This window comes from Melanotaenia boesemani, chromosome 20 (assembly GCF_017639745.1).
Source record: "Melanotaenia boesemani isolate fMelBoe1 chromosome 20, fMelBoe1.pri, whole genome shotgun sequence".
NCBI lineage: Eukaryota > Metazoa > Chordata > Actinopteri > Atheriniformes > Melanotaeniidae > Melanotaenia > Melanotaenia boesemani.
The window spans coordinates 4550044-4578007 of record NC_055701.1 but is presented as its reverse complement, the minus strand read 5'-3'; the positions used below and the strand labels follow the sequence as shown (position 1 = coordinate 4578007).

At 40.4% G+C, this 27964-nt stretch overlaps 1 protein-coding gene across 1 annotated transcript; it reads right to left on the bottom strand.

Annotated features, from left to right (window-relative positions):
• Nucleotides 1–160: 160 nt before the first annotated feature.
• Nucleotides 161–27686, bottom strand: si:dkey-16j16.4. The gene is made up of 5 exons (XM_041971228.1): nt 27164–27686; nt 15962–16043; nt 15324–15838; nt 8587–8640; nt 161–1240 (listed from the first exon to the last, which is right to left on the bottom strand). Exons 1-5 carry the CDS (start codon nt 27230–27232, stop codon nt 1115–1117), a joined length of 846 nt encoding a protein of 281 aa, XP_041827162.1. The 5' UTR covers nt 27233–27686; the 3' UTR covers nt 161–1114.
• Nucleotides 27687–27964: the final 278 nt, after the last annotated feature.

Below are 27964 nucleotides of genomic sequence, written 5' to 3'. Positions count from 1 at the left end.
AAAGTCAGACTGAAACATTTAAAAATGATCAGTAGTAAGAGATTAATAAATGTATTTCCCACATTATTACTGAATAATAATTTTAACAGAACAGGTTAAGCAAGCTCGTATGATATTAATATTGTTTTGTCCATCTGAATAAAACAGAATCACCCTAAACAAGAGGCCACAGGGCTTTTATTGATTCATTTTTGTGCAACAATGGACGAAAACATGTCACAATGTTACATTCACTTGTGTAGAATCTCACTTACAGTGGTGACATTGTGATTAATGGATTCATCAGCTCATTTCAGGGGCTGAGAAGTACCTCAAGTTTCCTTTATCACAACCGGAATGTCATTTCAAGGCATTAAGAGAACTTTAGAAACACTGGGACGTCGTAGTTAGACCAGTGGTCCTCTTCTACCTACAAAGTAATGAGGTACGACACTGGGAAAAAGAAATGGCACACTACAAGTAGGCTATGCAGAACGCAGCAGCGTTCAGCTGAATGTGCAGCAAACTATCAGACGTCTTTCCACTGATCTCTCTGCAAAACCGTGGAATTCATGCAAGGAAGGATACGAGTAACTCGAGTAAGTGACATATTCATTAAGAGACATATCATCAAAGGTCGACTATCAACTACAGTCATACATGTTTGTTATAGCTCGACCTTACAGTACATGACCTGCATATTCAGTAACACATCCAAAAAAGTCGTTTTTCAGACATAAATGTGACGACCGTCTCACGTGGATAAGATAGATGTCTCACCTCGTCAAAGAGGGAGTTACCATGACCTTACGGAGTCAGAAACCCTGGAACCCATTGATTGTCTAACATACTTTTTTTCTCTCTTGGATGTTGGTTTCAGGCTTTAGAATAGTTGGTCTAGTCCCTTCTTGGTCCACAGGTTGTTTTCCGATCACCCGGCGCGTCCTCACAAGAGTTGCGTTAGGCCGTTTTATTCTGCAGTGGTGGCAGTGATGGGGAGGGATTACCTGAGTGCAACAGTTCCACCATCAAACGTCAGTTTCAGAGAAGTCGCTCCTGCAGAAGCTGTCTGGGAATGAAGAGTCGGAGAATGCGGGGTACAGAGGCCGGTGTCTGGCAGGAAGGACGATGCTGATTACGAGCAGGGAGGGTCGTCGGATGGACTCAGGGGGCTGCACGGGGGGGGCGTGCTCAGAGAGCGGAAGGCAAAGATGGAGGGGTCGTAGGTGTACCTCGGCGGAGGACGGCTGCTGGTCAGATTCTGAGGAAACAAAACAGTGTTAACAGAGATCATATTTCTCCATTTTTATCTTCTCTTCACCGACTTCCTGTTAAATCCAGAACAGAATTTAAAATTCTTCACATATAAAGCTCTTAGTGACTGAGCTCTACATTTAAAGCCACTGAGGGGCTGTTTGCAAAGGCACTGACACACTCACCATGTCACTACTTTGTATTCTCGTGCTTGCTCACTGATTAATAAAAGCATTCCTAACCTTTAACATCTTATTTTGCTGAAGATTTCTCATCCCAGTTAGAAGCAGATGAAACTGCAACAAAAATGCTCCACTTACATCAGCAAGGGTCCAGTAAAAGTAGTCCAGTAAAAATGTTGGTCCACAACTAGTCTTATTCATAATAACCCGTTTTAGGAGAAAACTGAAAAATGTTAGGTGGTTAAAGACCTCAAGAGTTCCACATTTTTCCAACAATATACTTCACTCAAGACTGCAGATTTACTTGAGGTTCCTAAAGGTTCTAAAAGTAAATGGGGGGTAAAACCTTCAGTTATCAGGTCTCGCTCTGTGGAAGCAGCTCCCGGTTGGGTTCAGGAAGCAGGCAGTGTCTCTCCTTTTACAATGAGGCTAAAAACGTTCATTTCAGATAAAACCTTAGTTATGGTTGGCTTGGATGACCCATCTTTAGCCATCCCCATGTGCCCCAGCAGTCTATAGGCTGAGGCTGTGGGGGGTGGTCCCATGAAGCACCGAGCACTTTCCTCAGTTTCTCTCTGTACCCTTTTTTCTATCTATTTATGACGTTGTCGTCATGAATTGGTGTTTCTCCTTCTCAGCAGATATCCCTGGTCCAGGCAGATGGACACCCCTTCTTGGTTCTGGTGGAGGTTTTCCTTCCTGTTAAAAGGGGATTTTTCTTCCCCACTGTCACCTTATACAGCTCAGGATGGAGGACTGAATCAAAGGGATGATGCAATCCATTGGTTTTATTAGCTTGGTAGTTACTTTTATTAACTGGCTTATATGAATACAACTATTATAAATTGGACTATCCTGTATTTAATTGGATTATAATTAGATTATAACTGGTATACCATAAATTGTATTGAATTTAACTACCTATAAAGTTCCTTGAGATGACTGCTGTGAACTAGTGCTGTATAAATAAAGCTGGATTGAACTGAATTGAAGGATTATTGATCGTTTTAAATATAAACATCTCAGTCTCTGTTGGGATGAATAATGAGGTTCGTTTTTCTTTGTAAAATCCTGAGAGGGAAGTAAAAACCTCCCCAATCATGGTGGAAAATACCCACACCTCATTATAACTTATTCACAGAATTTATTTCACTCTTGCTGCAGGTTTAAATTCTTTTCCACTCACAGACACACACCCCCTCCCCCTATGCAGCTCTACAAGCCCCCTGTCTAAAATTAGCCCGAGTCATTTTCTTCCCCACAGGAAACGACAGGAAATGACTTTGTTGGACTTGGCAGTGAGGCAGCACTTTCTCCAGAGGCTGCTGAAGTCTATGAGAAGCTTGTTCCATGCAGAAACGTCCTGAGATAGAAACATCGCTGTGCTCCATTGGCTCTGTGCATTTAAAATAAAAGTATCCCATGTAGCGGCGGCTACAGGTGTTGTTATGACTTCAGTCATCATCTTCAGGGATCCATAACTGACAACCGAGCCGCAGTAACTCAGCAACAATTCCCAAAGCAACTTAGAGCTGTCTCATGTACTAATGTTGATTTAAACGAGCAAAAAGTGAGACCTGGGAAACATCAGAGTCCAGGAAGGAGCTTCAGTAAACATAAAAGATGTGAACTCTGCTAAGATCTTCACCATATGGTAGCAGCAAGTCGGTCCAAGAGCAGGAAGGGAAGTCGTCCATCAGGATGACTTTCAATAAATGTTCGGTCTTCCTTCTCACATCTGCAGGATGATGGACATTTAAGAGCCAAAATAAGGACAAGACACAAAATCCAGCTGTGGGAGGCTTGAATTAAACCCCAAGAAACGCTGCAAACATGCCCTACCTCAAAGTTTTTCTGTTCCAATAATTTCCTCTTGATAATCAATAATTCATCCCCACCAGCCTCTGCAGGACTTCGATGGAAGGATTAGAGACAGTATATTTAAGTTTGGAGAGTTCGGGTGAAGTCTTCAGTGGATGTGTTACCAAGGAAACCTTTGTGTACCTTAGTGTAATGACTGGGTTGAAAATGCATCAGGTCCAGTTTGTTGTCCAAGTAATCTGTAGCTGGACAAAACCCACCTCAAAACCCTGGACTAGGCCACTTCCTCCTGAAGTCTACAACCATCTCCTTGGTCTTTGAGATGTTAAGCTGTAGATGGCTGAGACTGGACCAGTTCAACTGCCAGATAGTCTCTCCATCCCCTAACCCTAAGCCCTTCTTCCAGACATAAACATATTTTCATCTGTGAGTGGATCCAGAGCCCAGTGCAGCGGTGCAGAACTGTGTCTTCTTCTATGGTCTTTTTAAGGCAGATAGGAGGATATAAATGGCTCATTGTAAGAGTAAAAACCAATAGATACCAATAGAAACAGTTTTAATGATATATATTTAAAATTTCCATCATTGACCTTCGATTTTGTTACGTGCTGCACCTTTAAGCAGTAAAATTTAAAGTTTTAATCTCTTGTCTTGTTTTTTCCCATGACTGAATCCAGTAGAGCGTTAGTTCAGGTCACACATCACGCTCAGCCCACGTCAGCTGATCGATCAGCTCCTTTAATGCCTGACTTCATCAATGTCATGTTTGTTATTGATGCGGCTCTGCTGCCTCAGGCATGTAAACTTCGTGTTTTGCAGCTATGTTTGAACAGCTTCTGTAAGTGCTGATGGTTACAAGTGAAAGTGGTGATTTATCTACTCTTCCAACTTCAAGATGAACTGGTAAACTGCTGCATTAACATGTTTGTTCTCTTTGACCTGAAATTATCTTTGCATCACATCTATGTAATAACCTCAATCACAACCAAAGGAACACGCAGCGGTTTCCTCAGTCCACTGTCTATATCTGCACCATTTCCTTCACTTCCATCAATCGTCACCGTCCTCGCTACCCACTCTTTATAGCAGCTGAAACCAGAAGCCATCACTCCTGCCTGCTGCAGCCTTTAACATGCTCTCCTATTCACCCCAAGCCCTGAATGGAAAAGGCCTCAGCAGCGCCAAATGCATCAAATCTTTGTTTTCCAACTGTTTCCACATGACCCCTCCTCTTAAAACACACACACACAAAACCACTGTTGACCTCCTTAACCCCTGCAACTACTCCCATGCTTGAATGCTTGAAATGTTGGCCCCCCCATCAGATCCAGTGTCTGCTCTGGTTCGTGTCCAGGAAACTGAGGGTTTGGCGATAAAGCGGGAGAGAAAGACGAGTGGTGCATAGCACGGAGTGACACAAGAAGGACTCGACACAAATGGCTCAAATGCTCGCTGTGTACTCACTTCAAGTAAAATCTATGAGTTGGTGCAAACCCAACACCTGTAGACATCACTGATAGGGACAACACCACCACCAGCTCCACCCGTGAGAACACAGAATAATGAGTAATACTTGTGTGTTTCAGTGGAGCTAAACAGATCACAGCCGGCCCGGCTATAAATGGAAATGACTCCATCCCTGGAAATGCACCACAAGGGAACCGCACGCACTCCACCTCCTCTTCCTCCTCCTCTGCTCTACCTCTCATCACCACTCACTCAGAGATCATCTTCAGTTTTTTTCTCCACATATTTCTACTCATCACATAAACCTTGATGCAGACAGCACTGTGCAGAAGTCTTGAGCCACCCTTCGGTTGTTTATAGATCAGGAAAACAAAAAGAAACCTGAAACGCGCAAATATAAACAGAAATACAGCAAATACAGCTAAACGAGAGCTTAAAAGTGAATATTTAAACCCTCTTAGACCAGCTTTCTGCCCTTTTCTTTATGTGATCCTCAGGAATAGTTCTCCAGGCTTCTTGAAGGACTTTCCAAAACTCTTCTTTGGATGTTTCTGCCTTTTGTTACATTTTCTGCCCAGATCATTCCACACTGCTTCAGTGAAGTATATGTCCAGGCTCTGGGGAGGATTTATGTCACCATCAGACCTGTTGCCACTGACCTTCAGTCCAGTTCTTGTGTCATGTGACATACCTCAGCCTTTTCTCCCTGTTTTCCTTCCTTCCTTAATGACTTCTTGACAGCCACATAGAGATCATTTCTGATGGGGCTTCAGCCAGATGCATCTGTCATGCTGTAGATAGATCTTTAGTCCTGACACTTTTTTCTTTTATCCTCCACTTGTCCACTTTCTGCACACCATGTTGAGATAAGTTTTCAGCTCTTTGGGAATCATCTTGTTGCTGCTGAAATCTTCTGTTTTTCAAAGCAGCAGTTATAGAAATGGGAACAATTGTACATCTTTGTGACATATTGCTTGTAACAAAGAGCCTAAAGATCCACGTAATAAGATTCAGAAAGCCTGGAGGACTGTTGCTTAAAACCACTTTAAAAATATTACTACAGAGTCTGGCTGTTTTGAAGAGAAATGTTGAGAAATGAGAGAAGGCTCAAGTCTTCTGCACAGTGCTGTATATGGAGCATTTAGCACTGCTACAGTTGGTGTGTGTGTGTGTACACATAAGCCAGTGTGTGATAAGGTTCCACTGACACCATCCCACACAACGTGATAATAACGTCACTTCTCTCGCCACACTGAGCTTCCTTCTGGAGGGCCCTGCTCTGCCAAGATGCCGAGGCTTGTTCCAGTCGAATCTCCAACAAGCTTCCCTCAAACAAAAATCCCCACACACACACATGCAGCTCAGTGTGGAGCTGATAGATGATTATTGGATCAATCAGGACTCAATCTAGGGAAAATAGTTTTGTGGTTAGAATGCTGTACAGCCCACCACCGAGACCACTAACAGTAAAAAGCTGTGGAAGGCTGTTGATGGCGCTAAAACAAACCTGATGCAGAAAAGAAAAAGCTTCTTGTTTCTCAGCCTTAATTAGTAATCCCGACAGTGCTATCAGATTTTCAGGCATCTCGTGCTCGGCTCTGCAGCTAGCCGGGCATGGGAACAAATGCTGAAGCCAGATGCTGTCCCAGTATGCAGTTGGATGGAGATCAAGGTGCTGGCGACAGGACAGGCCTGACGGTTCACAGGGCAACCGAGCAACCTTATCGCTGCTGTAATGGACACCCTGATCCTGGGCTGCCTGCATGAGAGAGGCCTCCATGTGCAGCATCTACATGTGTTTATATGCTCTTACAGTTATGGCCAAAGGATGTAGAAAAGGAACATATTGCTTCAAACGTCTGGCCCAGCAGCGATCTACAGGGCACACCGCTACATCAACATGTGTGTCTGATATTTAAAGACTTTTCTGTTACAGTTAAAGAGGTAAAGAAAAGGCACCAGATGCTTCACAGGCAAATAAGCTGGTGTTACCCTTTATGAAGCATATTAATGTTCCCAGCACGATGCTGGGGAAACACCATTGATTATTCATCACTGATATTGCATGGTGACATCATACAAGTCTGCATGCCTTTTATATGTCAGTGAAGCCTGCATGAGAAATAACAAGAGCAAACTAAATGGCCTCATTTTAATTTGTCACAAAGAGAAACATCAGTTTCTATTCAACCCTGGAGTGAAAGAACAGTTTTGCTGCACCATGACTGGAAAACTTGTCTGGCTCTGCAGCAGGAAGATAATTGTACATTTATGCTGCAAGAAAGTAATTTTTGTTTTACTGCTCGCCGACCAAGACAAACACCTACCAGCTGAAATATCTGGTTGCTCCAAACAGAAGAGAGCAGAGTTAAATGAGCCCCCAGACATCCACATCACCCGAGACAGGAGGGAAAATGAAAAGCATCGTCTGAGCCTCATGTTTGTGACAGTGTAATCCAGATGTAAACACATCTGGATTAGTTGTACAATTAATTCTGGAGTTACATAAACAAAACTTGGATGTTGGAATTCAGGATGACAACGAAACATCTTGCTCCGCTGAAAAACTGGAGCGGTCAATGCTACCAGTGACATTAAAAAGCAGGTGGAAATGATGGCTGTATCTGATTTAGAAAATTACTGGCACTGCAAACCAGGACAGGGTACCATTTATCACATGGTTTGGTCTTTGGGTAAAATGATGGGCTGTATTCCCCTTTATAAGCCAGAATCTTGCCTTTTGAACTGTTGTGTTAAATTGTTTGTCCAAAGGTCACAAACAAATTCTACCAACTGATGTTAAGCAGCTAAAAGGCTGATAGCAAATAACTGGAAGGATGCAGATCAATAAAAAAATTAACTGCAGCTGCAGAAGTTTTTAGAAACTGTTTCCATGCAAAAGGCTGCGTCCCATCGAACTGATCTTTATAATGAGAAAGAAGAAATATGGAAAACTTGACAGTATAAATTTGACATCTTTGACAGAATTTCGAGGCAAAATTCAGACCATATCTATTTATTTATGACTATTTGCATATAGACCTTTATCAAATATCTGTGTTTAGTAATTTCCTTCTGTTTACTTGTTTGCTCAGAAACAAAGTAAAAAAAGCAGGTGGAATGGACTCTGATCATTGTTTAAAGCTGTAGGTTATTATCTTTGCTGCAGCTTCTCATTGTTATTAGTTTAGTTCTGGAAGTTTTTTTTCTACATCCCAAAGCTTCACTGGAAAATCTGTCTGCTCTGAGTGAGCGTGGATATGCTTGTTTCTATGTTGGCCCTGTGATGGACTAATGATGTGTCCAGGAAGGACACTGCTTCTCACCTGCAGCCCCCTGTGTAACCCTAAACTGCATGAAGCAGTTATAGAAAATGAATGAATGAAAACATTTAATGAGTTTGTGTGGAAAGACTGGTAGTCACAGACAGTTAATGCTACATCAAAGCTACAGAGGGCCCCATTGTTGTCCTGATTTCTGCTCAGAAACCACCACAAGCTGAGTATATCCACTATGATAGTGTACAGGAGAAAGCAAACATCTGAAAAAAAGGGATAATTAAACATGTTTGTTAATGTTTGTTAATTAATCAAAAAAAATTTCTGTCTTCAACTTTTTATGAGAAAGGAGCAGCTTAATTATTCCAGCAGGCATGAACCCTTTTCTGGAATTAGTCAACTCGCTTGTTTTATGTTGGAGTCTCATGGCTTTAACTGAGGCTCTTGCTAAGTTTTCATCTTAAACTTTGATCTTCGGCTTCTTTAGAGCAAACTTTTGGTATTGTCTTGTTGTTTGTTCGTTCTTTATTTATAATTTCATGAATTGATGCATCAACCTTTAAAAAAAGGACTAGTATGAGAAGTAAAAATAAAAATAAACTCACCCGGATCTTCATTGTTCTTGTTTTTCCTCCACAGTTTTTCTTCAGCAGCATTTTCTGTAAAGAAGAAGTGACATCTGTGAAAGGAAAAACTCTCTTTCCCATAAACATTAAAAACTGAGCAGCAATCCAGAAACTGTTTATAATCTTACGTAACATGCAGTCTTTGTCTTGTACAGTAAACATTTTGTCATGTAAAATCATGCACTGCGTCTGCATGTGAGAGTCGTTTCTACTTCAGATCCTTCAAAAGAGTTATTTTAATATCATAATATGACGTGACATGAGGCTGAATCAGAATGATGTAGGAAGTGAGGCAAATCCAGCCGTCTCACTAAACTAAACAGTTGGTCAATGAAGCTTATGCAATATCCTGTCTCCCACTCCCCTCCACGTCCACGCAGCTCTGCTATTCTCAGAGGAAAAAAAACACAGTGGGGGTGGAGGGACCACACAATCGTGGAATTGTCTCAAGTTGGGGAGGCAGCTTCTAAGGAGCACAGGAAAGAAAGGAAACACAGGACTCCTGCTGTTGTGATGTGGGACAGAGCTGCCGTGCACTTGCCCTCCTGCTCACCTCCTGCCAACCCTCATCTTTTCTGTATCGGCGCCACAACAGTCCATGTGAGAGCAGGCTGCTTCAACACGCGTCAAAAACAGAAATAAGATCAGAATGAGCCGGATTTATCTCACTTTCAACCAAAAAGATGGTGTGAGATAATCCCACACATGCAGCAGATTTGTCTCCCTGCCCATCACCTCACACCTCCGCTCTAACTTCAGTCGGGTTGTGACTCGTCAGCACCGACTGCTTTACTGACTGTTGATGTTCTTTTTAACTTTGGTTTTCCTTTTTATTATTTAATTATTCATTTTGTTCTCATCTTTTTTATTACACCATTTAATTTTTTATTATTAATCTTTACTTTTATTTGATTATTTCATTTAATTGTTTTTCACTGGATCATTTTTTTATTAATGTCATTAACTTTCTGATTATTAACTTGACTTTTTATTCATTTTTTTCATTTGGTACAGTAGGACAGAATGCATTAGCAGCCTACTGGATGGAGAAACATCTGGTCAGTTTGCTAATATCCTGACTACAATCTGCATAAATAGGTCTTTGCATACCTGAGCTCCAAGTGTAAAACCTTGATCACATTTTGTAGATAGACACAGTCCACAACCAGCATCTGCTCCACAAACTGTTGCTCTTCCACGTAATTACACCAGCAAATAGCACAGACTCATCTGTGATGTGGATTAGCAGGGATTATCAGAGACTAAAAGAAAGCAACTCGCTGACCCTTTAACCCTTCCTTTTAGGGAAACTGAGATACATAAATACACGACTCACACACCATCTGGTTTCACTGGCAGACTGTAGCCAAGCTTGCAGGTCACTAGTCTTATATAGTCCTGAAACACAGTTAGACTTGTTTTACTGCAGACTTTAAGTAATGTGCATAATGTCCAAGTCTTGAGCTACCAGGAAAGTTCTCCAGACTTCCTGAAGGACTTTCCAAAGTTCTTCTTTGGATGTTTCTGCCTTCTTTTCCATTCTCTGTTTAGATGATCCCACACTGCGTTCATAATGTTGAGTTTGCCACTGATTTTCAGTCCAGGTCTTGTGTCATGTGACATACCTATGGAGACCATTTCTGACGAGGCTTCAGCCAACAGTAAATGGATCAACTAAAGGTCCAGATGCATCTCTCAGGTCCTGGTTCAGGTCTTTGCTGGATTTGTAACCATTTTTTCAGGACATCATTTTCAGATCAACTGCTCTATTTTAAGGACACACTGCTCACCATGCTGAAATACACCAAATTTTCAGCTAATAATTCTTTGGCATTTATCTTGTTGCAAAATTACTACCTACCAACCCTGACCCTGCATAAGAATCCAAATTAGAATTGGTTCTTTGCTAATTTGTCTGTAAAGTGTTGACAAAACAAGGGTTCATACCTTGAGTTAGGAGCTTTTTCTATGCTTGAATGAGTCATCAAACAGTGTGAAGTGACTTTAACAGAAAACAGGCACAAGCCCTGGACTGAAATTGAGATAAAATGTAGAAAATGTTGAAACAAAAACTTTAAAAGACCCTCCAGAAAGTCTGGAGAGCTACTGATGAAGAACACTTATATTATTGCCACTCAGATTATGTAAAATTCTGACAGTGTGGAAGGAAAATATACATAAATGAAGGGTTGGTTCAAGGAATATTAATCTAAAAATGAATGCACAAAGTTTTTAGCTTTTAAGATTTTAGCTTGCCCTCCACCTATCAGATTATCATTCCCCTGATTCATTTTTAGCCACTTCTTTCTTCAGTTTTACCTCCAGGAGTGTGGATGAAAGCTTTTACATGGAGAAGACGAGGCTGATTTTGTCCTTGGCTGTTCATCTAAAGAGTTAATGGGAGACTCCGGCTGGGTCTGCTCTCTACCTCTGCAGGCCCCCTTTTGTATTCCCTGCAGCACCAACCATTTCACTTGACTGAGTGTGCACACACTCTCACACACACAGACACACACTGATACAGCAAAAAAACACACACACAGGATGATGTACACATGCAGGCACAAACAGATAGGCAGGATGATAGATGCACACCCACACGCACACACACACTTTGTCTTCTTTTCACCCCTCTCATTGCAGCCTGCTGTCTCTCATCATCTGTTCTTTCCCTCTAAAAACCTCATGGACATATGGACCCCTGAAACCTGCAGTTTCGCCCCCTACACACACACACACACACACACACACACACCATTTCCCATCCACAGTGTGGGCCAACAAGTCTATTGGATTTTAATGATTAGTGGACCAGCTTCTCCATGACTCATTAGTGGCTGTCGTTTTTCTGTTGTTTATTTAATCCTCTCCTTCTGCCTCCACCCCTCCATCGTTTCCCCTCGCTCACCAGCCTTTGTGAGAAATGAGGGCGGACATCTGCCGTCCAAGCCTCCATCTCCTTCATCCCTCTCCAGCCAGACCACCGTGGTGGCGAACGTCAAATAGAAGACTTTGTTTGCTTGTGTGAGCATTTTGTGTGGCAGTGTGCGTTTGAGTTTGGTGGAGAGTCATCATTGTGTGTTTTTTGGCTCCCCTTCTCAATTATTGCTGCAGTGTCTGGATAAATATCTAATTACATGTGACAACTACACTACTATTACTGAGAAATAAACTTCAGCTCATGGCAAAATGAATGGTTATGTATGAAATTACATCCTGTGGAGGTTTCCAACTATCTGAAGGAAGAAAATGTGTAATCAGCACACAACTGTGTTGTACAGAAACACACAATATTACTTCACTCTGTACTCGGGTTATTCAGAATTTGGTTTCACCTCCAGGTTAAACAACTTACTGACGGTATGAGGAAGCTCATTACAGACAATTACAACAATAACTGAGAAGAATAACAAAAAATATATATATAATAATATTAAACTGTTAGTGTCTGAGTGCACAGAATTTGATAGTGTAGCCAGTACTAAAGTATTAAAAATGTATTACTTTTCTACATGTAGTTAGATTATAAACAAAAACCTACAAATAGTTTATGAATGTACTATTTCAAACTGATTTATTTAAATGAACCCACTGCACAACATTACAATATTTTATCACTGTATAATGTTAAATAACACACTTCTGTTTATGACATACGTTTTTGATAAGAAATATTAAAATAAGTTAAATTAAAATGTTTTAATTTAAGTAAATAGAGTACATATTGTAACTATAAAGACTAAAGCAGCAGCAAACAATACTGTTAGAATGATAAATGAATGAAAATAAAGCTGTTACTGTGCTTCACACTTGTCTTATTATTCAATGTTTTCTGTTATCAGGCCAAAAATTACAAATAAAAAAAACTGAGAAAGTGTCAAATTACCTGAAACATGTTGCAGAGCAGTGTTTAGTGCTAATAGGACCTGTGACGTTCACTGTTTGCAGATGTTTTTCCTTAGAAATTTCCAAGATTTCATCAAGCCGATGTTGACTCAAAGTATGAGTTAAATTTACCAGGAAATTACGACATTTCTTTCTAACACAGCAACAAAGTCTCCAAAAACTTGCTTTAAAATTAAAACCAACATGCATCTGCTTTTCTTTGTCTTTCTCTGCACAACTTACAGCAGAAACAGGTCATAAAAGTCCATTTTGGGACCTGGATGGAGCTGAAGTGCACAGTGAGGGCTTGAAATTACTGGTTAATGCGCAACAACACATTTTTTGTGTGGACGACCCATAATAGCTTGAAAGGCTCTATTAAAGCTTTTTATTTGATGTGTGTTGTGCTACAAAACATGCTAACATCTGAATCTGTCCAAGCTAAGACAAAAAAATGTATGGGTTACTAAAATGTATGCAGCACTTATAAAATTTGATAGCAATGTTAAAGATAAAAATTGGGCCAACATCTGACAGCTGGTCCTGATTGTTTGCTTTAATACTGGGAAAGCAATGATGTATACATTACAGAAAATAACCAAACCCTTCCACATGCTATCTTTAACACAACGGATAAATATTTGCCAGATGACGTCATTTTCAGCATGTTGAAAATCACCTGGTGCCGATGTTAGACTGATCAACCTGTGCATCCATAGCTCCCTAAAGGGTTTTTAGAGTTTGTCATTTCCCAGAAATGCTGGTGACTCGTCCGGCATTCTGTTGTCATGGCCACATGTACACAAGAATTTTAACAAACAGATCTTCCTATGCATCTAAACACAGTTTTGGGGCAGTGTGTCATGGTTCACGGTGTGGTTCCTGGGTTAAGGTGTGTTCTTTGGTTTGTTAGGTTTTGATCATGGTTTGGGTTTCTGGTTTTGTCATGTTTACGTCAGTTTGTAGTTTTCCCTCCTGTGTTTTCTGTTCCTGGCTCGTTAGTTCACCTAGTCTGATTGCTTATTTACTTCACCTGTTCCTCATTACTCATTCTGTGTATAAATGCCCCTTGGTTTTCAGTTGTCTTGGTCAGATCCTTATGTGGTTCATCCCCTGTAATGTGTGTTTCCCTGTCCCTGAGTTTTTGGGAAAATGAACCCTTTTATTTGCACCGATTCTGCCTCCTGCCTGATCCGCCTGCATTTGGGTCCTCACCTCCGCTCACACGTGACACAGTGAAGGCAAAGTTTTTGTGGACAGGATAACCAGCGTTTCTAGCTTGCAACATCAGAGTGTGCACCTCCATCTTGGTGGCTTGTGTCAGTCATTAACACCTTTGTTGACACAGCAACGGCAGATGTAGCCAAGATTTTCCTGCTGCTAATCTTGTTAACTGGACTTTTTACATGCTTGCATTCACACTGTTTATTGGGTCCACTTTAAACGAACCCTGGTCTGCTTACATGGATAGTTTAGTTCATTTGGAGCAATGCATGAACATGCATGCACACTCTGGAGTGGACCAAAGAAGCAAAACTCTGTTCTGCTAGCAACAGAACCTTGGTGCTTTGCACTAATGGTGTGAAAGCAAGCAGTGAACTAAAGAGAGAAAGTGACGTATGATGTGTTGTAGTGCAGCATGTCAGATAAGTCGCCGCCTCTCCTACTGCGTTTGCTGGACTGGATTCTTGTGAAAAAAGCATTAGGCTTGAACACCCACGTAAAAACAGAAACCCCAAAACTATATGAATTGTTTACTTTCAGTGAACGAGCAGTTTATTATCTTGGCCAGTCAGTGAGAAATATTCCCTTCTTCTTTCTTCATGGTCAGTAGCCGGGGAATATCGCCCCATTGCGAGCAGTTGTTGCAACTGTGTGACACTGACCAGGTGGTTTGGTCCGCATAGCTAAATACTAAACCAAAAGGTATGAAATTTTTCCGAATTCCAATTAAACCGAGTCCCCCCAGGTTATTCGGGTGTGAATGCGCCGTAAGGGTCACTGACTACAGAGTAGAAGAAAGGTGTTGTGTTACTGAGGACGCTGCTACATAAAACACACAATTTTTGGGATTCTGTCGGATGTGGTCATTTTTTTTGTCAGCGTGAATTCAGACAGGATTAAATCACCACCTTATGGTTTGGCTCCTGAAATTGTTCCAATCATGTCATGTGGTCAGAGAATGTATTTTGGAAACTCTACTGTGTGGACGTGATTTTTCTTTGGGAGCGAAAGTAGGAGGGAAAAACTCTGTCCTGCAAAATCCTCTCATTTGTGCTAACATGGCCTGAGTCATATCATGATTTAACATCAATTTAAATGTTTTCTCAAATTAAGAATTTCAGCAGCACTGATGAAGATGGATGTGTAACGCCTGCTGTGGGCTTTTTGTGAAGGGACACACCCATCCGAACACGTCTTTGCAGGAAACTACTGAATATGTGGAAATACATCACTTTTCATGGGAATTTTCCAGCTCCCTCCTACTTCACATCATCATAACAGTTGTAAAGGTCAAACAACAGCTATGTTGTACAGCTTTGCTAAAAGGCAAAGTAGGTTATCCATTTATAAAGTAACTATTTGCCACACTGACGAGTTAATGTTTGAAGTAAAATAATTGTGAAAAGAAGCTGTGAGTCTCTGAAGTTGTGGTGTCACAACTGCTTCTGTTCTCTGAAACTGTATCACAGTTTGACTCATCTGCATCACCATATACTTTCCTCTATTCTGCCTGTGAATGCAAATCTTTATGGAATGAGGAGGAGAGTTGAATTAGTGTGCATGAGCTGCTACAGTTTCAGTGTTTTATTATCACAGTTGGTACTAACCTGTTGCATTTTTTCCAGGTCCAGACTGGGTCTCCCTGGCTCTGCACCGTAGCTGTGCCGATATTTTCTGTAAGGTGCTGATTGGTCAAAGTGGGTCAAAATGATGGGACGTGCAACTGGCTGCACCACCTGCAGCTGAAATCTCATTGGGGGTGGCTTGAGGCTACGTGGTGGGCTGGAACTGAACAGCACGGGGCTGGGGGAGGCGGCCAGGCAAGCGTTGGGCTCGACCAGCGGCCTGGAGGAAGCAGGCGGTGACCTGCAGCCACACAGGTCCCGCACTTCCTCGTCGCTGGAGGCGCTGCTGTGGTGATCGCTGTGGCGCTGTGGGAGTGCAGACACCCACTTCCTGTTGTCACTGCAAATGATTCGCTCCAGCTCTTCCTCTGAAGAGTGACGATCCAGATTGGCATCTAAAAGGAGGCGGAGGCGTCGTAACCGGGCCGGAGAGAGGGGACCCTGGTTGTGTTGCTGGCTGGTGGCCAAAGGAGTGAGCGCACAATTTCTCCGTCTCTCTGGAGGAGTCATTTGGCAGGAGAAGGTGGAGAGAAACAGCTCAGATGTTGTTTTCCACAACCAAATTATGTCAAGTTGTGATGTCTGTGAATCATTAATTACAGGTGGCTCTGGGTACATACCTCTGTCAATCTGTGCGAGCTCCTGGTTCTCGCCTTCTGAGTCATCACTCTCAACTCCCTCTCCACCTCCATGGTAAGAAATCTGAAGAAAAAAAAAAACAATTCAGCCTTTGTCTTAGTTGCCATATGCCATGGTAAAGTAACCCCTTACCTTCTCCCCATTCTTCTAAATCTAAATCTTAACTTTGGTGAGTGGTGCAGAATGGTTTCAGTTTGACTGAATAGGTCAAACATGACACAGAATCAGGGACAGGATGCGGAGGTGACCTAAGTTAACTCTAAATACTTGCCTGAAACGTTCTTTAGTTCAGACTTTTCCCTTTTTTAATCAGGAAGTGAAAGGTTTCCAAGAACCAACAAAAGAAATCCACACGACCTGGATGACTGAGATTTACACAAACACTCCTCATATTAAGATTCTGGTTAAAGGCCAAGGTAAGGTTTCCTTATGAAAAAAGATGTTGCAGAAACCACCCTTAAATCTTGTCCTTTAGATCTGAAATATCCTTGTCTTGTTTTGTATTGTATACTGAGGAAATCCCTCAAGACATTTGAGTTTCATCCTATTGTGTCTTTAACTCAACCTAACAGCTCATGGAAAGTGAAGAAAATTCACACAACTGAAGAAAAATATCCCTTGACCCTAAAAATGTACTGAAATCAGTTTATTTATAATTATAGGTTTAATACCCCAAACAATTTATGATCTTTCCAATCACAGTGGTACTTCAATGTTTGCTCCACAGCTTTGTCAGCCAGTTATTCTGCCAACAATTTCATTTCCTCAAGTCAACAGTGCAAATTATCCGGTCTTAAAATCAGAACACACTATGGCCAAATAACACACATTAAACTGAGGTTGTTCTGCCGAGCACTTCATTGAAATAACTATCTAAACATGAGGATGAGGAGTGAGTATCATGACTTTTATCATGCAAGACAAAAGACAGGAGGTACATCAAGATTTTAAAGTTCATCTATTAAAGAGACTTAAAAAAAAATATGAAAATATTAATGGTTTTCTTTTTTTTCTCTCTCTCTCCCTCCCTTCTGATGTTTTTTAAATCATCTTGTGAAATGGTTTTGCATGATTATGACAATTTGAGCAATAATGATTTTGTAAATTCTGAATGCAAAGAAACAAACAAGCTAATGAGTTTAAAGCAGCACTACAAAACCTCCCAACATTAAAACAATGAGCTTCTGGTTCGTTTCGATGGTACGCTGACATTCATATGTACATCCTGGAGTTGATGAGGTGAAAACCTCCTGAGGCTGAGAAACAAGAAGTTCCTATTTTTTTTCCAGCCCGAAGCATTACGTACTAGCAACTGGATATCAACACAATTGCAGAATGTCTGATTCTAAAAAGGGGAAAAGAAAGTGACAAAGTGACAGTCCAAGAGATAAGACAAAGTTTACATCCGACTGACTTTTTCTGGCTGGACAGAGCTCAGAGGAGAGACAAGACGCAAGCCTTTGTTAGGCTGTGTGTGTTAACCTGTGTTAACCGTGGCTTCCTTGTGTATTTTGTGTTTGTTTGATGTGTTGAAATTAATACTATGCGTTTCCATGGTGCAATATGTGACTAACAACTAGGGGTAGTGTAGGGACTGATTTGACCTGATGTAATGGAAGAGGACTGTCACCCAGCAGCTGAAAGTTTCAGAAACAAGAAATGAGATGCTTGTTTTAAAGACCTTACATAACATCGACTGTACCACTGCTGTCATTTTTTCTACTGTGGTCTTTAAATTAACCAAATGCTGACTCCCTCTATTATCGCCATGTATATCATTTTGTTTGCACTAGAGCTGGGCTATTAATCGATAAAATCTATAAACAGAATTTTCTGTTTCTGACAACTTATTTTTCAGAAAATCTAGTTTTTTCTCCCTCTTTTATATGGACCGCAAATGCTCTCCTTGGGCTTCCATAGTTAGCAGCATCCCTTATGCCTGTAATTTAGCTGTGAATATAACTGCAGTGACAAATGCTGCTCTCTATGAGATGCCAACTACAACTTCAGCCCTATATGATCAGGACGTAGATGGAACGAGAGTTGTGTTGCATACCTCTATGTAGGACAAGAAGCCGCTTATACGATGGAAATGTCATGACATGTCATTCATTCATATAAATAAAAAACACATTTTAAATTTAATATTGTTTTTAATAAGTCTAATATGTTTAGAAATAAAATGGGAAAAAATTGATTAAATTCAGAAATCAGATTTGGTTTGAAAAAATCTGACATTTTTATTTTTAGCCCTAGTTTACACCCCACAAATTCAGCAACTCTTTTTAGGCTAAGTTTTCTAATATAACCCCTAGAGCAGTGCTTCTCAATCCTGGTCTTCAGGACCCACTGCCCTGCATGTTTTAGATGTTTTCCAATTCCCCCACACCTAATTCAGATTACGTGAACTCCATGTCAAGCTCTTTACAAGCCTGTTAATGGGCGATTCATTTCAGCCATTCATTCATTCATTTAATTTCAAGGTGCCTAAAGGTATGGAAGCATCTAAAGCCTGCAGGATAGTGGCTCTAGAGGACTGGAGTTGGACACTCCTGATCTAAAACGTGCAGGATAGTGGGTCCTGAGGACCAGGACTGAGAAACACTGCCCTAGAGAAATCCTTCAATACCAATACACAAGCAAGTATGTGAATATCTACCCTCATGCTGGTTGCCTACATGCAAAAAGCAAGTACATTTTCAGTCTTAAGGGGACAACTGTGTTAAAATTTTGACAAAGCTGAACAGTGGGGGTTTTAAGGGATTTAGTGAAACGTCTTTAAGTTAGTGCATCCGGAAAGAGGAATCACAGGTTTTAAGTTTCACTCTTAAGGTGAAATGTAGTTTTTTGTGCAACTGGTCTTAGAATAAGTCACAAAAATCCTTTAAAATTTTTAAAAAGTACTCCTACAAATCAGGATAAAGTTCAACTTCATTAAAAAAATGTACTTGATTAAAAACACAGTTAAAAAACAGGCCACAAATCTGCAACAACCCAAGTCAAGCTGTCAACAAGGGGAAGAAAAATCAAATTAGATTCTCCCAAAAACACACAAAAAATTTTGATTGAAATTTGAGTCTCACAGTTTTCACACTGAAAACTTTGTTTTCTCACGACCAAACTCAGTCTGTCTCTTTAAAATCAATTCCTCCTTTACAAGAAGCAGCAACAATACAGAAACCCTGCAGCCGGTAACGCTAAGAGTTAAGTAAGGCGCCTCACACTCAGTAATTACCACTCAGAGGCTTCGTTGAGCAGCTGCCATCTGTGCTTGTGCATGTGTGTGTGTGCTTGCACACATCTACGCAGACACAGTGTCCTCCATTCCAGTCTATAAAACACACACAAACACACTCTCTCACACATCTCCTCTTCTCTCTGAAGCTCTTCAAAAAGTGTGAAAAGAGGGGAAAGCAGCCAGGCTCTAAATACCAAGAAAGCAATAGCCAGTTTTTAAAATCATATTAGTGGAAATTCCACTGTTTAGTTTCACAGACATTTCTGGAGTGTGCTATTTTAGCTGCTTGCTACATCTCATAGCTGCATGCCCCTGTTTCCACATATAACTTTACCTTTAAAATATATTTTAAAAGAGCCTAAAATTACTTTTCAACTCTTTCTTAACTTAAACTTGGTGAGTTTTTCAATAAGATAAAATAATTACGCAATTTTATTTCATTTTCACATCTATTGTAAATTTCAGCTCGGTGTGCTTCTGGTTTTTAGCTAATAGAGAGGAAAAAAAGCATTTTTATAGCATAATGTTTCACATCAGAAGGAACTAAATAGAGAACCAAAAGGATCAATAAAAGAATGAGAAAATAACAAAATGGAAATCTTTTCCAGCACAGAACCTAAATATAATTTTTAAAGCGATATACCTTTGATTATGGCAGCATTCACTGCAACATCATTTCATTAAACTGCTGCAATGTCACATTTCCATCCAGAGTTGCAAGATGTTGTATTGATGATGGGAAAGTTTGACCAAAGTCTTCTCCAGCATATCCCAAAGATTCTCAATGGGGTTCAGGTCTGGACGCCGTGGTGGCCAGTCCATGCGGGAAAATGACGTCTCCTGTTCCCTGAACCACTATTTCACAATCTGAGCCCCATGAATCCTGGCAATGTCATCATGGAATATGGCTGTGCCATCAGGGAAGATGGAATAACCTGCTCATTCAGTAAATTCAGGTGGTCAGCTGACCTCATTCTTTGGACACAATGTTGCTGAACCTAGACCTGACCAACTGCAGCAACCCCAGATCATAGACTGCCCCTGCAGGCTTGTATAGTAGACACTAGGTACAATGGCAGTATCACTTCATCTGCATGTCTTCTTACCCTGGTGCTACCATCACACTGGGACAGGGTAAATCTGAACTCATCAGACCACATGATCTTCTTCCATTGCTCCAGAGTCCAGTCTTTATGATACCTAGCTATTGAAGCCTTTTTTCCTTCCTGATTATTCTCACTGATTAGTGTTTTTTGGGTTTTTTTTTATGGCTGTTAAGTCCCAATCCCTTAAGTTCCCTTCACATTGTTCACATGGAAATGTTCTTACTTTCACTATTAAACAGCCCTGAGTTTTACTGATGTTGTTTTTTTTTATGATTTTATTTCAAACATTTAAGTGGCCACTAATGACCATCATTCAAGATGTTTTTCCAATGTTTTTTTGCAGTGGACAGTTTTTTTTTTTTTTTACCCAATTTTAGTTTCAGCATCTCCTTAGATGTTTTCTTTGATTGATGCCAAGAATTTGACCCTTCTGAAACACATTACCATCTTTTCCACAACCACGGGATGTGTCTTTCCACATGGTTGTTAAAGAAATGAGAAGCTACTCATTGCATTGGTTGGGGTTTAAAAACTTGCTGCAGCTGAAACATCATCATCCATGCAGTAATTATCCAATGGAAGGCTCTTTCCTGTTTGCTTAGTTTAATCCAGGTGGTGACTTTTTTGGGACAGGCAGTGACCTGAGTGAAGCCTTCTTGCTTTTTAATGCTACATGAGTTGTGGTAGAGACTCTGAATGAACTGGCCCAGTGGCAGTATTCAAAACCAGAAACCTTGTGCTGGTCTGGACATAACAAGAGTGACTTAATGAACACTAAAGGGAAAAAACTAAGAGTAATGACCATGTTTGTCAGAGTTTTTGGTACACTGTAAACTACAATGAGCTGGAATATTACTTACAATCTTTCTGAAGAATGCAAACAGTGAAGTAAACTTATTTGCCTAATTTTATTCAGGAGAGACATCAAAAACGACAGGTATAAATCTGCATTCACTCTCAATTAAATCAGCACCATGTCCATCCTTTTACCAGGACATCTTACCACATATAGCTGTAGCTTTGGCAGCTTATCTTTTAGGTTTCTTTGACCTGAATGTCTGGACGTTTCTACACAGAGCAAACACTGTCTGTCTGACAAGAAGTTAAGCTGACAGCACGGATTTGGCATTTCCTTCCCCCCGGGGTCTGCCTCAGAGTCCGTTGCTTATGGATCAGAGAACACATGTGGACTGGTGTCTTCCTAACAATGCGTTTCAGGTCTAAATTGCTTTCCCTCACAGACACAATTGCACACACATTAAGCTAAACCACAACTCAAACATTAATGAGTTTGGGGGTTTTTACACATCTTGTTCCAACTCTTGTGTTTTGAGGCACATTATGATGAATTGATGATACTAGTTAGCATGTTCAAGTTCATGACAGTCCAGTTAAAAAAAGACTAAACGAGTCCTGGGGAGTCTGGTATTTGCAGATTATCTGAGCATTGCATGGTCTGACCTTGGGCTGAACTTTATGGGACCAAACTCCTTGGAAGATTGGCAGCTGTCTTGAATGTTGTTCACTTGTAAACAATCTTTCTCTCTGAAAGAAATGGCCTTTTAATGCATTCCTAGAATAATGGGTAATAATAATCATGTATTTCCTCCTGGGTATTGTTTTTAAATTTGAGATCCCCGGGTAGCTTACAGGTACAGTATTAATATTAGGATGTGAGAAGTTTTTATGATGTGACAAAGCCACTAGAATTAAAATGAAAGATAAAGCAGTGGTTTAATACTAGTCTAGCTGGGGTTAACAGTGCTTGATGGAAGCATTTTACAAGACTGAAGTTTCTTAAGTTTTTCTTTACATCCTCCTGACGATGTTATGGTTGAGCCTGAAATAACACTTATCGGTACAAAGTTCCACTAACTGTTTCAATGCAAGTGATGTGGCTGCAGAGGTGCCACATTTTCAGCACAGGAGAAAGATATGTAAACTCAAGAACTATGAACATGTGGACAATAATGTCGAAGTCTTTTAAGTTGGTGCCTCAGTAGGAGACCTGCAGAGTTAGCACCACAAAGTTTTTATCTTAAGATACTTAACTTTTCACATTTAGTAAATTATCAGCATCATTGTTAGCGTTATAGATTTCAGACAAACATTACAGCACTATTGTCTGAACATTTTGGATTCTTCCTGAAGAAAAAAGTGGAGAACAGTTATTTAGAGGGAAATGATTTGCGACAGAAAGTTTGCAGTTGGAGGCGTTAATATCACAAATCTTCCAAAACATACAAATCCAACACCTCACGCCCTTCTTCGCCGTTAAGGGTGCATGTGTTATTATTAGGTTTAATCTAAAATAATGTGGCAACAAACACGATAAACAGAAAGAGATTATTAAAAGGAAATAGAAATTACCATAGAGGTATGAGCTTGAAGCCCATCCTGATATTACTTCACCTTCAGAGTAAGAATAGGTTGAGGGTAAAATATCTTCTGCTTACTGTGGTGGAAATTCAGAAAGAGTCATTTATATGTCATCTCCAACTTGATCACCACAGCACTAAAAAAATACTTAGCATGACAAAGACTGTGGTTATTTGGGAAGGGATGGATTTAACCGCAAACAGCCATGAGAGGGGAATCTCTTTCTGAGATGCATCAAACTACCATGGTAGACCACAAAGCTAATTCTTTGTTGTTAAAAGTTTACAATACTACAATACTCCATTAAAAGATCTGAATCCATACTGAAGGACAGTAGTCATGTTTATTACATGTATAACATATTTCTGCAAATTATGGCGGATGTTTTACAGTCTCATATTAGCATCTATCAAGGAAACTAATTGCAGGCTGGTTCAGAGAGCTCAAACAAGCGAAGTGAAAAGAAAACTGGATGAATTACGCTTGAAAACTGCTTTTGTGTATGCATGCAAATGACGGACAAAGACTTGTGTGTTTGTGCGTCAAGAACAGTTGAATGAAATCCTTGTCAGTCCCTTGCATCACTGAGCAGCTTGCTAAGCTGGATCAATGGCAATGTCATAGCGTACACACACCACCCAGTTCACACACATATCAGCTGCGTCCTTCCACGCTGACATGGACACTGTCACAGTCCATTTCCCTTCTCATAAAACACACAACGCAAGGTCAGAGCTGCTTGATTCTCTTTCTGTCACACACCACTGGAGTGTGTTGGTTTAAGTAGTCTCGATCAGTGTGACCTTCTGGGAGTACCACTGTAAAAGAAACCTTTGGTCCAGTTTCATGTGAGCTGACCTGGTCTTTCTGGACTCAGCCAGTGACTAACCACTGCGCAAACTTCAGACTCAAATATGACCTGTGTACGATGTGTAAACCTGCAATAAACTTTATTTTATACATGAAAAAGCACCTGCAGTCAGTCGGGCTCTTTTGAAAAAAAGCACACAAAAGATGTTTAAACATGAGCTTAGTTGTCACAAAAAGTACAATCCAGCCTGTGAAAACATTTGCAAGCTGTCTTCTCTGGCTCTGGAAGCAATTTCATGTCCTAGAAAATAACCGCTGAAGCGATCTCTTCATGGGATTAAATACTTTCAACATTCTTAACAGACGGCCTGCATAACAAACTGTGGGCAAGCATGACAACAAAAACATTTATCATGCAAAAAGGTCTAAAAACGCTGCCGGACAACTGAGATTTGGGAGATTTGTGATTCCATAACAAGCTGTTTGTGCATGTGCATGAGAAGCAGCAGGGAACATAAATCAGCTGATATTACCTTACTGCACATGTACCATTTTTTCCATTCCTTATTACAGCTCAACTTAAAAACTCGACTGCAGATAGTCTCGGTCAGCTTGGACCCGATCAGTTGTTTATGACTGTCGCTCAGAGAAGCTCATAGATCGTAAATGTGAAGCTGCTGTGACACAGAAACAGGTCACAAACCACCTCGTGGGTCGAGCTGTCAATGCATCAGTGCATGACTGATCCAAGATGAGACGTATGTCACATAGATATACTAAGCACAGAAATTTCAGCTGACTCGTCTCTGTTGGTGTGTGCAGGGTTTTAACACGGTGCAGGTCACAAAGAAACGTAACCTGGTAATAAGACCACAGCTGAGAGATCTGTCTGACCAATGAACAATCTGCGATGTTTTCAACATGTCTGAAATCCTCTGCAGAGAAAGCACTGCAGTATGACTAATAATGAATTTTATAATAATAACAGTAATAACAAGCCAAATAACTGGCAATGAACTACACTACTGAGACAAACTTGCTTTTAAGTATTTAGAAACAGTTTTACTAGCTGTGATGTACCTCTAAGTATGGGACTTGGTCTCAATTTAAAATAATCTAAGGAATGTGTATTGTTATAGAAACCAAGACAGTTAGCCTTAGCAGCAAAGCAAAAAAAAAAGACTTTCAACATGGATGTGGACTGGAAGCAGCAGCAGAAGAACAAGAGCGCAGTGTTCCTCTTTCATGCTTTTATATCCCCAGTCACATTTGAGAATACTGCCTGATGGGCTGCTTTGAGGAGCAACTATCATCGCAATCTGCTGAATTTCTAAACGCTTGCAGCTATGTTTAGAAATATTGTCTATTTCAAGTAAAAGTATTAATCAAAATCAGTGGGATTTATTGCACTGCCTTCTTTTACTGCATTCCACTGCCGAAATTCAGAATATGCTGGAGGGCAATTCCAACATGCACTGGAAGAGGCATTAATGTAACATAATGCCGTGGCTGTGGAAACAAATCTGTACTTAAAGAAGCACTAATTAACTTTTATCTCAGGAGGGCACCCCCTAACAGCGGCTAATTTGGCATTCATTGCGCATCCTGTCTCCTCTCTGAGCTCTCTTCAGTCAGTAAAAGTCAGTTTGATGTTGACTCTTGTCTTGTGTCCTGTTCCAGCTCTTTTTTTCCCTCTTCCTCCTATAATGTCCTCTTGCATTTGTTTGATGAATCAGCCATGGTGTGTGTTCAAAACAGCCGGTGTGTTGATTGTTGCTGGCTGACGTGGTGCCATAAAGTGCATCTCAGATGTAAAGTGATGCAACATTCCCGGAAGAGAAAGTTTCTTAGATTCAGGACACTGCTGTGCAACAATGGTTCCAGAAATGTGACATCAAAATGAGTTACTAACACATATTTCTAAGGTCAGAAAGCTACACGGTGCTACTTAAAGGTTCTGAAGTTGAACCAGCTCTAAAATGGCTCTGGTTCCAGCATCTGATCAGTATGGAGTAAAATAGCCTGGTTATAAAGTGCATGCAGAAATTTTGATTAGAGTAACCTAAATAATACACCAGCCTGACTAATATGAGCCTTTTATGCTTTTAGCATTAGTATAAATGCTTCCCAAAACACATCGATTTAAAACTCAATTCAAAAAAGTGGAATAATTTGGAAATGGTGGTTTCAGTCTTTCCAGCAGAGCAGCTCCACCTCTTACTGTTTACATCTGCAGAACATGCAGCAGAGCAGCATCACAGCTGAGCAGATGGCCTCAGATTAACCTTCATGCTTACTTTAAGTAATCTGTCAAATACACTGCTGGAAGGTAGACGACAAGTATGTGTAAATATGTTAAAAAGTATTGTCCGATATCAATTTTTGATGTTTTAACTTTTGAAAAATGTGCATAAGCCCCCAAAAACATAATCTACTAATAGCCAGGCTTTAAAACAAACCATTTCCAGATTTGCTGGTTTCTTTTAAAGTGAAAAATGAGCATATAATTCTTTCAATATCTCCAAATGAAAAGATTAAACCTAAAGGTTTTAGTCTGAGTAGATTCAGCAAGTATTGCTTGATAACACTTCCATGTTTCTGCATGGATGCATGCTCCGGAGAAGACTGCATGTAGGATTTCTTTTGCTGATTTCCGTATCCGTATTTTTCTCAGTGAAAATACATAATAATTAACCAGTGTATCATAAGTGTTTTAATGGGTTTCAAGAGATTGTCTTTGTCAGAATAACTCACAACCAGCACTTGCCATCACACTAACTTTCATAAGAAATGATCCTCTCACTGAGCAAATCAACACAAACATAAACAAAAGTAAACAATAGGGATGGCACACTTTCCCCTCTACTCATTACTGAGCCTTTGAAAGGGGAGTACTTTGGCACAAAATGGCTGCCATGCATGATACAGTTGGTTGATGCACAATAGTGTTGTAGATGGAGCAAGTTAGTGACCCATGCAGGATACAATTCACCCTTCTACTCACCAAAAAGAGGCATTATGCAAAATGAGTCATGACTAAAACAGAGGAGCACATACGTGGGTTTTATTTGTGGAAAACTGGAGATACTGGGATTACTACAGCTTGCAAAAATGATGTTTTTAAAACCATGTTTGTCTTTGTGTAGATTTAAATTAGCTTTGTAGTTTGTCGTCATAAATAAAGCTATTAAAAAGTTGAAGAAATGGACCAGAAATAAATATCAAACAGATGGTTAAACTGTGGATGAATGTCTATCTGAGCCACATGTTGCCAAGTGGATCTTTGTGCAAACATCTGGAAAATCCCTGTAAAGCCATAAAGGGTAAATTCCTTCAAAACTGGTAATGAATGGGTGCTTAAAAGCAAAGAATACTCCAAAAACAACAACAGCTTACAGATCAGAGCACACAGTGGACATTTCCAGAGGGGCTGCACTGTATGGGCCACTAACTGGGTGTACGTGTGAAAGAGAAACTGTGTTAATGAACTCATTATTACCCTTGCTCAGCCTGATTACAAGCTGAGCACACATAACTTCGCAGTCACAAGACAAAAAGTAAAACCAAACAGCTCTCACACAAGGCAAGCTAATGTCTTTCTCAGATGTTTTTCACTGGAGTGTAGCAGCACTAGCAAGAGTCAAACTTACCTTCAGCTGGAAAGGATGGATCTCGTTCAGTGAATGTCTTCTCAGCTTCTTCGTCAGCGTCTTTAGCATTTTTAAATAAGTAGCTGCTTATATGTCACTCTGTTAAATGACGGTTACTACAACTTCATTAGCTAACATGAGCGACTCGCAGAAGGCACACTTTATCTCAAACTGTGCCACTAATTAAAAAAACAACAACAACAACGTTTGCGGATAACCTGAGCTCCAGGTGGTGTCGATGAAGATAATTACACCGAAATTCCTTTAACTGCGTAAATGCGGCTTGTTTTCATGGACTGTACGTTAGTAAACGTGTTATTTTCGACTTCATTAAGAGTATGTAGCGTCAAGTCCTCTTGAATCTTTTCCACCGGTTGGCCTCACGCGCCCTGACACTCACAGTTTAACTAAAAAAAAAAAAAGGGAAAATTTAAACAAATATTGTCAACTTGTTCGCAAGCAGACACGCACACACGCACGCTCACACACATACACACAAGCAAATGCTGAGCAGCCACACGAACTGGCAGAGTTCTCCTCCAGCTTGAGCGTGATACCCTCTGATTGGCCGAGCCTCAGAGTGACGTCATAGGCGCTCTCGAGGAGGAGGGCTGAGAGTTAAAGCCACATTGCTGTCTTCCTGTTGGCATCCTCCTGTTTATAAATATGGGGTGCCAACTCAGTTACTTAATTATTAAATAAATACTTAGGGAGTAAATAAATGAAAGATAGCCAATTCTTTGAAAGTAATGAATGAAAATAACTGGTACATAAAACTTAGAAAGTAATGAATAAAAAACA